Here is a 14,746-nt window from a genome sequence, read left to right on the forward strand (position 1 = left end):
TCAGGTGAAAAAATAGGTGTTCTGATTCGAAGGTCGGTGTTTCTAACAGAAGAACGTATTTTCTTGTTAGTCTTTTATGATTCTACACCCTAGGATTAGGTTAAAGGCTCTTTTGAAAGTGCTGTCATAGGGAATAAGCTTGTGTTCTTTCTGAATCCCAGGTTCATTCTCACTAGTTTTATGTCAAAGCCACACTCCAAGCAACCACCTAATCCATCAGTCTGAGCTGTCTGACCAGCCTCACTCTGAGTTATGCAAACCATGTCCCTTATTTAATTATCCTCAAGTAAACTGGTCCATTAACATAGGAAACATTCTGTTTCACTCTGATTTTTCCCCTCTATTTCATATCCAGTTCATTTTTTCCTTGTTCTTATGCTTTTTCTAGAAAGCTTTTTCCTTCAATTCTTTTTCCACCTTAGACTTTTTTCTTCTCTTTTTCTATCTTTACTATTTTAAAAATGCCTTAGATTGTCACCATTTTACTCAGTTTCTAAAATCTACAACTTCTCCTCCAACTATTCCCACTCATCATTAGCTCACACGAGAAGCATTACCCTCTAGGACAGATCACCATAAACTCTTTCTTAGAAGTCTACAAAGCCTTATTTTAAATAAGCATTCACATATGCCAGCCCCTATGTTATCCAAGGCCAGAATCACCTTTAAATATTTAAACTCTTAGAGATGACGTTAAATTTATTATACACACTTCTGAATTCAACCGGGGTTTCTATAATCCTAAAACCACATTCTGGTTAATTGAGATTCATTGTCAGGAGTGAATCATAAACATAAAAAACTACAGTTGGAAGGCTTTCAAAATGATTTAAGATAACTCTCCTTTCACTGAGGCAGAAACTGGAGCACAGACAAGTTAGGCAACTAAATTACTGAAATAATTCAGTAGTAAAAAATAGTCAGAAACCAAGAACCAATATTAAAAGTAGGTTTATTTAAAATGTTCATGTATGAAAAGTATTTGGAATTTAAAACACATTTTCAATAGACATAATATCATATGTGCCAAATGGGCTTACAAACCATTCAACAAATATGTATTTAAAAGAACCTAGCTATTTTCAAGGGTCTTAGAAATTTTGGGCACTTTATTCTCATTTTGCTTCTAAGTGTATGCTCTCCTTTTGCTTGATACAGGAATGATACTAACATCACTCAACATTTCAGATATAATTACTTGTTTTTTGGCTCACAAATGAAATAAAGAATGATAAAGAGCTTTCTACATTAATTAAAAAGTAAATATCCAACATTATCAAAAGATAGATTCAAATTTAAAAATACATAGGTGTAAGGAAACTCTCATGTGGGTGGAAGATAGTAGAGTTAAAAACAAGGCTGGACACCAGGTACCCTTGTGAGCCAAGACAACTAGATTAATAGGAAATGAAGAGAAAGAACCTGGGGTGGATGTCAGAAAAAATGTTCTGTTTAAGGGATCAAATACTTATGGTCTGTTGCAACTACTCAGTTCTGTCATTGTACTGTGAAAGCATCCATAGATAAAATATAAATGAATGAGCCTGGCTACGTTCCAATCAAACTTTATTTATAGACATTGAAATCTGAATGTCATACAATTTTCATGTATCACAAAATTATTACTCTTCTTTGATTATTTTCAATTATTTAAAAATGCTAACACCATTCTTCACTCATGGGCCATACGGAAACAGATGGCAGATCAGGATTTGGCCTGTGGGCTATAGCTTGCCAGCCTCCAGTCTCAGGGATAATGGGGAGAAGGAGAGGCAGGGTGTAGCCGGTTTAATAGCCAGGGGACTGCCCATGAATGTTCTTGCATTAAACCTAACCAGAAAAGCGGCTCTCTTCGAACACGTGCATGTTACTGTCAGTCCCAGCTGCAAGGACACAGGCATATTACACTGTCCTTAATATTAAAAGAGCTCCAAAAACGTAATCATTGATCCTGGGTAAAAATAATTCTCATAAATTATGGTCCACTAATCATCATTTTAAATATATAACTCGTTCTGTAGAATCTTAAAATTATAGCAATAAATACATTATTAATTACCATTTTATCCCTGAGTCGCTCTCCACGGATAAAAAAGTCAGCACAGCCATTCTCTTCCTGGTGAGGGACTTTGAAGACAGTGACGCAGCTTAGTCCACTCCCTCCAAGTGGTAACCATCCACCGCTTGAGTCATCCCGGGTCATCACCACAGCTCGCACTCGTGCATAACTATTACTAAAATAGATGCAAAGATGAGAAATTAGCTTTTCCATAAACAAAAACCAGCCAAGCTCTCAGTCTTGTTTGAGAAACCAAAGCCCACATTAGTTAATGTGTGGTAACTGAAGTGTTCACTACTTCCATGACAGTCCACAGAAGGTCACCTACTTGAAAGACGTCAAAAACCACAAACTAACTTAAAAGGTTAACCTTTATTTTGACAACTAACCTCACAATAAAAGACTACAGAATTCTTATTTCCATTCATCAGAGAACTAGTTAAAGCTCATGTGATTGCTGTGGAACAAGTTATGAAAAACCCCAGAGATAAACACGCTCAAATTACACAGGCCATCATCAAACTTGTCTATATACTTTCACCTGCTGCAATATAAACAGGACAAATTACTGCTGTATTCTGGTACATTTAATAGTGACATCTCTTAAGTTTCTGGCATTTCTGGAATATATTATAAATAAAATGCTGAAACCCAGATGCCATTTTTATTTCTTCTAACATCTGGGAAGCTAAATCACACAAATCATATAAAGACAAATGTTCTGTTTCAGTAACTTATCAAGCAAATTGGTCTACAGAAACCTTTCATGGCCTCATTTTGGCAGACTCCACTCTTAAGAGACTGCATTATAGTTCCATTCAGAATTACTTCCCAATATTAACCTCAACTGTTCTTTACATAAAATCTTAAGAAATGTGTTTCATATGCTAATGTTCTAGATAACTGACATCTAAGCATTTTAGTTCTAAAACTTTTAAACTAATAATTATTGATGAAATTCTTTATGAAATAGCATGCCTTGCTGACTTCTTAGAAAATTATACTGAATATAACTTAAGCTTGTCTTGGTTATTGTGACTATCAACCGTAGTTCTACATAACAGTTCTGTGCTGCTTAGTGTCTCTATATGTTCTAAGTGATAGGTTGCCAGATGTCACTTCTTGTCATAGTGCTTGTCTGAAATACCGTCCTTGCTTTTTTACTTTACATATTTGTTCTATTGAGGTATACTTTATACACAATAACACATACTGATCTTAAATATACAATTCAACAAATTCTGACAAATGTGCACATTTGCATAACCAATATGATAATCAAGATAAAGAACATTTTCATGACTCAAGAAAATTCCCTTAGGCCTCCTTCCCATCAGATAACCAGGGTTCTGATTTCTAAAATATAAATTAGTTTTGCCTCTTATGGGATTTCATATTAATGGAATCAAACAGAATCACCACTTGTACACTTTATGTCTTGACTTCTTTCACTAATTACGTTGCTGTATTAGTCTTTTTCATAGAGACAGATGTTTTATTTCTCTTAATTACCTAGGAATGAAATTGATGTGTCATAGAGTAGTATGTTTAAACTAATAAACTGTTTTCCAAAGTGGTCGTACCACTATACATTCTTATCAGTAATGTATGATAACTTCAGTTGCTCTGCATCCTTGCCAACATTTGGTGTTTTCAGACTTAAATTTCATCCATTATAGTGAGTATATAGGGGTTACCCATTGTGGTTTTAATATCCATTTCCCTGATGACTCATGATGTTGAGCATCTTCTCATACGCATATTGGCCATTTATCTCTTGATCTTAAGTCTTTTGATTTGTTATTTATTATGCTATCTACTATTACTGATTTTTAGAAGTTCTTTTTATATTCTGGACACAAGTCGCCTGTCAGAGAGCTATACCCTTTTAGAGCTGTATGGTGGTGTGGTTGAGGGAGAAGTCTACAGTCCAACTTTCATAAGTTGGATCCTGGTTCAACAACTTACTAGCAGTATGTCCTTGAGAAGTTACAGAACCTGCCTTTAATAAACGTAAACAATGCTTGACATATAATAAACACTACGTTTATTAATTATTACAACAAAAAATTTTAAATTGAAATAGTTGTCATCCTGGTAATTGAAAACCAGGTAGGACCTGGGAAAGAAAATAAAATTTACATGGTTAACCTCTAATTCTCTATTATTGGGATCAAATAATTCTTTATATAGAAGCTCTGAAAATCTTCAGCTTTACAGGCAACCATTGTATCTAAGCTTTTTATTATTCAGTTATTCAGAGGTTCTAATTCTTGTTTGGGCCCGATTCTTACCAATCTTCAACTTGGAGCACAGCTCAGTGGAGGTGTGTGCCTAAAGGCTGAGCTGATATAAACATCAAATTGGAATCCTCCTCGCGGGATATGTTGGAACAAGTACCTCTACTATAAATAAACATGACATGCATCCCAAGAATCAGAGAAAGCTTATTACAGTGGGAACCAAGCTGGAGAGCTAGAATCAATACTGAATGAAGGGCATTTGGTTTATCAAGAATATAAGTCTAAGGATATACCAGAAGCATAGCTCATAACTTAGACATACTAGCTTTAGAATAAATGTTTGTGAACTCAGCTCATTCATTTAAAGCTCAACACATTTAAAGTTCAGTGGAGTTACAAAGTCACAAAGGTAGAAGTGGGTCAAAACCTACATTCAAGTTCCCAATAACCATTTGTCTATTTTATTATAGGATCCTGATTCTTTCTTCTCATCTAATTATGTAGTAAACTGTGAAATTTAAGAACTTTATACTGGATTCTGTAAGACGTGGAGTATCCAAGGAGTAAAATACCCAATTTAGAAGCTCAGGGTATATTTTGACTTCAGAATATGGGAGTATTAGTTATCCTCTTTAGGGCATAGACTCTTATTTCATCATCTTTGAATTTTACTAATTCTCCTTTATAATTTATATAATGCTTCTCAGGCATATCTTGTATTTTAAAAATATTAAAATGTGTATAATATTAAAGAATATATATATACTCTAGTAGTTATTTTAGGAGCTTGAAATTAGGTATTCTCATTTGAGTTTCTTCAAAAATTACTTTAATTAATACTTATATGTTAAAAGTAATTTAAATAAAGAACCCACATTTTAACTGTCTGTGGCTTTACTCAAGATACTATAATTTTTTTGTTATTTTTAACAGTGTATAAATATGCTTTAAACAAAAGTATCCCAAACATAATTCTTCTTGCTGCTCCCAATTTCTTTCATTTTTCCTTCTGCTTTTTACTTTCTGTTCTAGGAAAATCGGATAAAACAAAGTTTTCCTTCCTAGAAGAGTAAGGTTGCTTGATTCATTGTTCACCTTAAGACAACAAAGGAGATTTTAAAGCTGGCCAATAATTTATATCCACTTGTTTTGAAATTTCATGTTTTCAATTACACCAAATATAATTATTTCGCTTATCTATTCATGTCGATCCTTTAGGCTTTAAAGTATTCCAGAAGCTTATGCAAATCTGTATTCCCTCTATTATAGCCCTCATTAGTTTAAAATTTCACAACCCAGCTTTCAACTTCAAGACCTAAGACTGACTACTTACCATAAAATTCTTCAAGTTGTTCAATAATGTGTTTTGTTGTTGTTGTTTTTTGTTGTTTTATTTTTTTACAAACCTTCATTCTTGCCAAGGTTAAGCTTTTCACCTGTGTTTTTATTCTCATAATCTCCCAGCCTTCAAATGTCTTCCTCTCCCAAATAAAAGCACGGTAATTCTTGTCTAAAACTTGCAACCACTCCCAAAGACTAATGGCAGCTCTTATAAACTTTGTCATACTCTGCCCTGTAGCATAAAATTTGCACTTGTTATCCCTTCCCTTAGATAAAAGTGACTTAAGAGCAAGAAAACAAATCATATAATAAACTATTTTTCCTGATCATGTAAACAATAGAAGCCCATTCTAACAAATGTGGAAAATAAAGAAAAATAATATTTGCCATCATGGAATTGAAATTCAATAATATGTGGGATTTTTACTCTCTCTCGGCATCGTATTTGCTACCTATTAGTCTCTGACACAACAGCCATTTATAATGACAACTTAATGCTTATTGCCAAATTCTCAGAAATTTCACTTTTGATCTTCTTTAAATATGTAGTTGAAAGGCATTTGTTCCCAGTGATTTATCTAAAAAGTCAAAACTGACAATAATTAGTTCTTTAGTATTATTTTCAAAAATACTTAAAACTAAAGCTCTATTCTTCACTTTGGCAACGGACTATTTAACAACCACTGTTTCAGCCTAGCTCACTTCATTCTGATGAAATGAAGAGACTCTTATTGTAAAATGTTGCTTGGTTTCGTTTATTTTATTCAAAATCCAAATTGTACTTCAGCTGCTAATCTCTGATCTTACTTGAATAATTACATCAAGTATATCCTTTCATCCACAGTAGAGGAATTAGACAACCAATGTAGAAGTCTAGGCGAGAGGCTATGTTGGATTGGACTAGTGATAACAATGGACAAAGAGGAAGGGACTGATTTGGATCGATTCTGGAGGAAGAGCCAAGAGGATTTGTGAACAGGGTTATACCTACAAAGTAAGTATTCTAAATTATGTGAAATTCTTAATAGTAACCCTGAGCTTTATTTTCTAGAATTTTCAACTGGTATTTCAATAAAGTTAAGGCAAAAATGAGGACCAAACACAAAGACAAATTTTGCTTGAGTTATACTGACTCACGTAGTTTCTTTTGAAATAGCAATACTATATTATATGATCCAGAATAAATCTAAAGTTGCATTTCATGGATAAATGCAAATTATGGTTACATTTTCAAATTTGCATGTTGGTAAAATATTTCTTATCAAATTAAGGATATAGTTATAGAAAATTTTACAAGCCCTAATACTTTTAACTGTCCAATGTAAAGTGTGCTTGGCTTTAAAAATGGTCTTCTTTTTTTAGTTTCTTTTCTCCCTTTTAGATTCCTCTTGCTCTATTATTACCAAACCCACTGTATATCCACCGAACTGCCTTCTTGCTCTATTCACTCTTTCTACACTATCCTTAATTTTCAGCTGGTTGGTTGTTCTGTTGATCTGCATAAATTCTTTATATTATAGATACTAATTCTTTGTCAGTTATGTAAATTATAAATATCTTCTTCCAATCTGTAGCTTCTTTCATTTTTTAATGCTGTCTTTTGAAGAATAAAGCTTTTAATTTACCACGGTCAAATGCATTTATTTTCTTTTATTATTTGTGCTGTTAACTTTTTGTTAGATCTCATACATACCTATTTTACATCTTACTAAGATAAAACCGGTTTTTTTCTTTTTAAAGTCATTTTAGCAAACAAAATACTCTTATTTTCTGTGAAAGTAAGGAAGTCCCTAAAATCACCTATGTCAGGCAGAGCAAGTATCTGTGTATTTACTGAATTATAGCACACATTACCCTTTTCCATTGCTCAGAAGTTAATAAATCCAATTTGGTCTTTGATTCTCAGCTACATATGTTTTTCTGTTCTCCTGGGCACAGCAAATAGGTCTTCATATGTGTTATATAATGTTGGTGAACTGAAAACTATCACCATGAATTCCTTTTCATATCTCAGGCCCATTTTGTCTAGCATGGATTTGTGGCAGAAAACTTCCCTATCCGATTTCTAAGCTTAATCCAAGTTCTAAACCTTTCTACCCTTCCATGCTTTAAAACTTCCAGGTTTTTGTTTTTTAAACCTTCCTTAATATATTTAACATTACTTCAAATAATGTTCAATTATATCTTCACCAACAAACTGCTAAATTGTTACAATGTTGCCAATATACATCATTTATGTCCTTACCTAAGAAGTTTCCTACCAAAAATGGGTGTTTAATACTTACATAGCTTGAAAGTACAGAAAAAGTTATAACAAGGAGAGACTGTGGGCAGAGATTACTAAGAAAGTTATGATAACAAATTTTACATGGTAAAATATCGTAAAATAGGTATTTATATAGATACTTGTTCATATATAGCACATTGTCACAATATCAAACCTATCTGTAACGGAAGCTAGGAAATGTCTGTATTTCCATGCAACCCTGTACCCATCTAAAAATCGGGAATACTACTACTAAATAAAGAGAAATCAGCAAGCGCTCTAGCAGAAAGGTAAAAGAAAAAAATTACAAGTAAAACTTAACACCCTGGAACCAAACAGCTATCCAGCATAGAGTCTGGAAGTGGCGTGGGATGGGACAGCAGAAAGACAGGAGAGAAGAGCAGAGAGAAAAGCAAAGGAGAAGTGTTTAAGAAATGTTACGTTTAAGAACAGTCAACTATAACATTATAAACGACCAAAAGGCAATTAGAAATGTATACAAATTTAGGAAACAGATCTGAGAAAAAGCCAGAGCTATGTAAGTAATTTTGTTTTGTACAGTAACAGTTCTTAAATTGAGGTACCAGGGTAATCATTGCTGCCATTGTAATCGTGATTAAAGCTATGGACTATCTTCCATGAAGAAAATTCATATATAGCTAAAAACTCATATTTGAATACAATTTGGGGGTGTTCACAGCCCCTTCCAAGAGGTTCACAAACCTAAGATGAAGAATATTTGACTTAAAGGGCAACACTGCTCTGCAATAGATTTTTAGGTCCTATAGTTTAGAGATTTATCAAGATGATATTTTCTAGCAAATGAGTTACCTGAATGTTGGTTAAGTAGAGTTAAACAATCTCTCAAGTATATAAACCATAAAATTATTACACTCCTAAAGGAACAAAATGTGTTAAATAATATTCAGAAAATGAAAATGATACCAATATCAAGTTAATTAAAGAGGAAAAGAGAAGCAGAAGACAGAAGAAAAAAGTCATGAGACAAGGAATACAGGCCTCTAGAAGCTGGAAAAGACAAAAAAAACAAGGAGTCTTCCCGGATCCTCTACCTGGAAGGAATGCAGCCCTACCTACCAATACCTTAATTTAGCCCAGTGAGAATATTTGGACCTCTGACTTCAGACTACAACAGCACCAAGACAAAATAGCCCCAAAAACCTAAGAGAGAAAGGGGGGGGGGGACAGAGAGAGAGAAAAAGAGAGATATTTAGAATCCCTTAAGATTTGTTCATCATGAAAGAATTTATAATACTTTTCCATAGAGGAATATTTACAGTAACAAAACATCCTATATTCTCTACAATAATATTTTAAGTAAACATTACCACCCAACTATTACATGTTATCAGAGACAGGGTATGAGAAGAGGGAAGCATTTAACAGAAGCAGTTTACAATTTATAGTTTTCCTCAGTCACACAGACTTGTTCAAATATAGCCTGGCATTCCAGCCTTCCCCAGATATTATAGAACATGCCACAAATCATGCCGTATGCATGTAATTCTTCTAAAGATGTTAGCTCATTTTACTAAACTTAAAGTGGTGGCTCTGTGGAAGAGTAGACAGCAAATAGGGTCTTGCCAGAAGAAAGCTGGATATTCTCATTTCGGATATACAAAAATAAGCATATCCTGAGAGGAGATATGAACTCAGACGGTAGACAGGCACAGGGGTATGCTTGCACCTTAGCTCAAGATTTTTAGAAAGGAAGAGATCCTTAAAAGGCGTTCCTGGGTGGGAGGGGAAAAATGATTTTCACCCTTTGAAAGCAGGCATAGGTTTGGCAAAGAAGTATTCTTATAGACTCCAAAGTGAATATGGAGAATCTCTAAATTACAAGAATTATCTAACTGTATCTCTTACTCTCCAGAAAGTCTTCCCTGACGCCTATTATTAGGTTATTTTCTTCCATCATGTAAAGTGTGAGTAGGAAACTCAAATAGTTGAAACCTGATGGTTAGCTGTGGTTAATGATTCTTATTTAAAGCAAAAAGGGGACACTGTTCCATTTTCCTGAGTTAGATTAGGCACATGACATCCTTGTGTGTACTACTATGTAGTCACGTGAGAAGTTCCTTTCCACCAGGTGGGAAGAGGGATCGCAGCCTTTTACTCTTCTTTCTCGGTGTCTTCAGTGAAATTATACTGCTTGGTCTGATCTGTGCTACCAAAGACATTATGAAAAAATTGTGGAGTTATAACTAAGATGAAGTATTGATAATACTCTTCTGACTACTTCAGGGCAATGGCAAGAGCATTCAGTGAGAGATCTCTGCTCTCTCTGGTGAGGGAACAGATGCAGGCAGGTTCAGTTGACACTCAGGAGGTAATTCTTTCATCATCAACATTATAAGACGGCTTTTGCTAAGGAAACCAGCAGACTCCCTTCCATTTAATACCCACACATTTTAAATATGTTGCCAGTTCCTTTCATATGGTTCTGTACCTTATTTAGTATAAGCAAGAAACACTCACTTTTTCAAGTACACCTGGAGGCAAGTATTTAGAGTACAACTTTACCCATGCTGAGAATGCATCTTGGCATTTAATGGCAAGGAACAGAGGAATAACAAGGAGAAACTGGCAACCATGCATATCTAGGATGCCAGTTTTTCAGGGAGCAGGCAAACAAGCCAAGGATGCTAAAAAGATATGGAGTCAGAGGCACTAACCCAAATTAATCTGCAGAATATTCTCCTGAGAAAAAGAGATACCTCCGCATACAGTATTAAAAATCACCAACAACTGAGATTTCTGGATATGGCCAACACTTGAAAATAAGTCCTAGCAGTATTTCCATAAAATAAGCATTTAATAAAATACTTGTATAGTTGAATCTAGGGAGAGAAAAAAGAAAATCAGATGAAGAAGCATGAAGAATGCTGAGCTCTTCTTACAAATACCTACCTAGAGTGCTTTTGGAAAGAAGTAGACAGCACAAGGTGACTTCAACACATAATCAAATGAGAATATAGTCAAATTTTAGGAGACTTCAGTAATGCAGGTACAAAATTACACAATGTTAATGACGCTTCATCCTGTAAAAGGAAGTTTAAAGACTTCTTCTGACAATGCTACGCTAGTCCGGAAATAAAACGTATAATGGCAAATAGCTAATCCTAATTGTGCAATTGTGGGACCTTTGAAAATTTTAGAGTTTTCCTTCCAAATGCAACATAAATGGATTCAATTTTCACTGAAAATTTAATAGCCTACAGCAGTGCTGTCCAAGAGAAATATGATGCAAGCCATGTATGTAATATTTAATTTTCTGGTAGTTAATTTAAGAGTAAGAAGAGTCAGATGGCACTGAAAGTTTCTCTAAGGGCCAATCCCTCAACAGAAATACTAAAAAACTGAGCAAAAATTGTCAGAATCAACTTTGTCAGAACTCTAGAAAATAGTCAAAGGTTTACAGAAACCAAGCAATGATAAATGAAAAGACAACTTCAAAACGGTAGGAAAGCTTTGTGGCACTTTTACTTGTCCTTGATCTAAGCCTAGTCCCCACCTCCGCAAATAGCAGTGGTGTTCAAGATGGCCACCTGTGTTCTCAAGCGTGGGATCCTGGTCCCTGTTCCGGAGACAGCAGAACAGACTTCAGTCTCAGACAACTGTGTCTGCAGTTATGCGAAGGACTCACACGAGGCGCTTGTGCTCCTCAAACACACTGTAAAGCAAACAGCTACAAACAACCAGCTACTTCTGGGGACAAAATATTACAGAGGCCAACAATAGATACACCAAAAATCTGGGAGGAAAAGCTGGGGAGACAATTTCTTTGGGGAATTAGAGTAATCAAAACTGATTTCACCACTGGGGAATTTAGAAAGCCACATGCACACCCAGGGCAGAACACATGTTACGAAAAGATCTGACCCTAAGTTTTCATTTTGGGCTGATTTCTAGGCTCAGTATAAGCAGGAAGTAGAGGGTAAGGCAGAGTTGTAAATGGCTAAGCACTGAAGGAGTACAGGCATAATCTGCAAAGATGGTAGATTTTTTCTTTTTTGTTGTTTTTTTGTTTTTTTTTTGGTCCTGGTGTTCAAGGAAATCTCTGTCCAAGTATGAGAGGACCACAGGCTAAAAGGAAAAGAGACTTCAGAGACCACACATGGCAAAGAACAAAGACTTTACCAAATGGTTTAGAAAAGTAAACAAACAACTACAGCCCACAGCAACAAAAACAAACCCTGAAGAGTGGGAAGTATCTGATTTCCAGAGTTATCACATTATAATATTCAAACTGTTAAGTTTTTAACAAAAAACTATGAAGCATGAAAAGAAACATGGAAGTGTGGCTCATTCACAGGCTCTGAGGAAGCATAGACATTAGACTTACTAGACAAACATTTTAAATCAACTGTCTTAATTATACTCAAAGATGTAAAGGAAACCAGGAAAACAATGTATGAGCAAACAGAAACTACCAATTAAAAAACAAACAAACAAATAATAAAAAACAACCAAACAGAAATTCTAGAGCTACTAAGTACAGTAATAGAAATGAAAAATTCATGAGAAGGTTTCAATAGATTTGATAAGGGAGAAGAAATCAGTGAGCTTAAAGATAGGTAAACTGAAATGATCCAGTCTGAGGTATAGAAAAGAAAAATGAAGAAAAATGAAAAGAACATAAGAAATCTGTAGGACACTATCAAACAAACCAACATGTGTAATGGGAAGACTACGAAGGAGAGAAAAGAAAGAGGCAGAAAGAATATTTGAATAAGGGCCAAAAAACTTTCCCTACTTGATAAAAGACATAAATCTATACATTTAAGAAGTTAAGTTCGGGGGGAGCCAGGTGGCTCAGTTGGTTAGAGCGTGAGCTCTTAACAACGAGGTTGCCGGTTCAATTCCCGCATGGGATGGTGGGCTGCACCTCCTGCAACTAAAGATGGAAAATGGCGGCTGGACTTGGAGCTGAGCTGCGCCCTCCACAGCTAGACAATATCTTGGAGCTGAAGGACCGTGGAGAAACACACTGTTCCCCAATATTGCACAATTAAAAAAAAAAAAGTTAAACTCAAAAAAAAATAGAGAAATCAAGACACATAAATAATCAAGTTGTTGAACAACAAAAACAAAGAATCTTGAATGCAGCAAGAGAAAAGCTACTCATCATATATGAGGGATTCTTAATAAAATTAAGAGCCAATTTCTCATAGAAAACAAGGGAGGCCAGAGGCAGTAAGATGACATATTTAAAGTGCTGAAAGGAAAAAAAACTGTCAACCAAGAACTATATACAGCAAAACTATCCTTCAAAAATCCTTCAAAAATGAAGGAGAAATTAAGACATTCTCAAATAACTAAAAAGCTATGGGAGTTTGCCACTAGTGGATCGGCTCTACAAGAAGTGATAAAATGAAAGGACACTAGCCAGTAACTCAAAGCCACATGAAGAAATAAATAACTCTGGTGAGGGTTACTACATAGGTAAATACAAAGCCATTATATTAATGTATTTTGGGTTGGTAACTTCTCTTTTTCCAATAATTATAAATCTACATTAATAGGCACATTAATGTATAAAGACGGAATTTGTGTCAATAACAACATAAAAGGGAGCAGAGAGCTACACAGGACCAGAAGTTTTACATCATATTAAAGCTATGCTAATATCAATTTAAACTAAGTTGTTATAAATGTAAGATGTTCATTATAATCCCCATGGTAACCAATGAGAAAGTACTATATAAGAAATTAGAAGAGAATTAAAAGTACACTACAAAAAATCAAATGCACAAAAAGGGGAAGCAATGGAGGAAATAAATAACAGAAAAAGTATAAAACATACAGAAAACAGCAAAATGGCAAAAGTACTTCATTATCAGCAATGACTTTAGGTTAAGTGGATTAAACTCTCCAATCGAAAGGCAGAGACTGGCAGAAAGGATTGAAATAAAAAATGAACCAACTACATGCTGTCTATAAGAGATTCACTTTACATTCAACACCACAAACAGGTTGAAAATGAAAGGGTAGAAAAAGATATTCCATGAAACAATAACCAAAAGAGAGCTGGGCTGATACAGTATTAATACAAGAGAAAACAGTCTTACTTAAAGTAAAAATTGTTAGAGACAAAGGCCATTCATTATATATTTATAAAAGGGTCAATTCAACAAGAAGATGTAACAATCATAAGCATATATGAACCAAACAGCACAGTCCCAATCTATGTGAAGTAAAAACTGACAAAACTGAAGAGAAAAGTAAGTAGATCTATAATAACAGTTGAACCTTTCAGTACCACACTTTTAATAACGAATATAACATCTATTTTTTAAAAAGAATGAGGTATTGATGTTACAATGTAGAACCTCACAAAATATTATACTAAATGAAAGAAGCCACACTCAAAAGGTCACACATTATATGATTCCACTTATATGAAATATCCAAAATAGGTAAATCCACAGACAGAAAACAGATTGGTGGTTGCCGGAGGATGGGGGTCGTGGGGAGTAACTGCTTAATGGATATGGATGTGTTTTTTTTCCGTTTTTCAGGGTGATAAAAGTATTTTGGAACTAGAGATAGTGGTTGCACAACACTGTGAATGTACTAAATGCCACTAAATGTAGACTTTAAAATGGTTAAATTTGATAAATGGTTAAATTTGTGTATTTTACCTTAACTTTTTAAAAAGTGAAATTAATATTAATAGTATATTTTAATTAATCCAATACATACAACATATCATTTAAACAGATAATATAAAATGAGATATTTTACTTTTTTTCATACCAAGTCTTTGAAATTTGGTGCACATTTTACATATATAACATGTGCCAATTCTGACTA

General features: G+C 34.4%; 1 protein-coding gene across 2 annotated transcripts in view; it reads right to left on the reverse strand.

Annotated features, from left to right (window-relative positions):
- The window catches only part of SPRED1 (sprouty related EVH1 domain containing 1), a 115,096-nt gene that overhangs the window by 63,109 nt on the left and 37,241 nt on the right, over nt 1–14,746 (reverse strand). Inside the window, exon 2 of one of the 2 annotated variants that reach the window (XM_019725519.2) lies at nt 2,060–2,234. In XM_019725519.2, coding sequence (XP_019581078.1) covers nt 2,060–2,234 — 175 coding nt within the window. Of the gene's footprint in view, nt 1–2,059; nt 2,273–14,746 lie in introns of those variants that run through there. The other variant, XM_074327922.1, reaches the window with a different exon arrangement.

This window comes from Rhinolophus sinicus, linkage group LG03 (genome assembly GCF_036562045.2).
Source record: "Rhinolophus sinicus isolate RSC01 linkage group LG03, ASM3656204v1, whole genome shotgun sequence".
NCBI classification, from domain to species: Eukaryota; Metazoa; Chordata; class Mammalia; order Chiroptera; family Rhinolophidae; genus Rhinolophus; species Rhinolophus sinicus.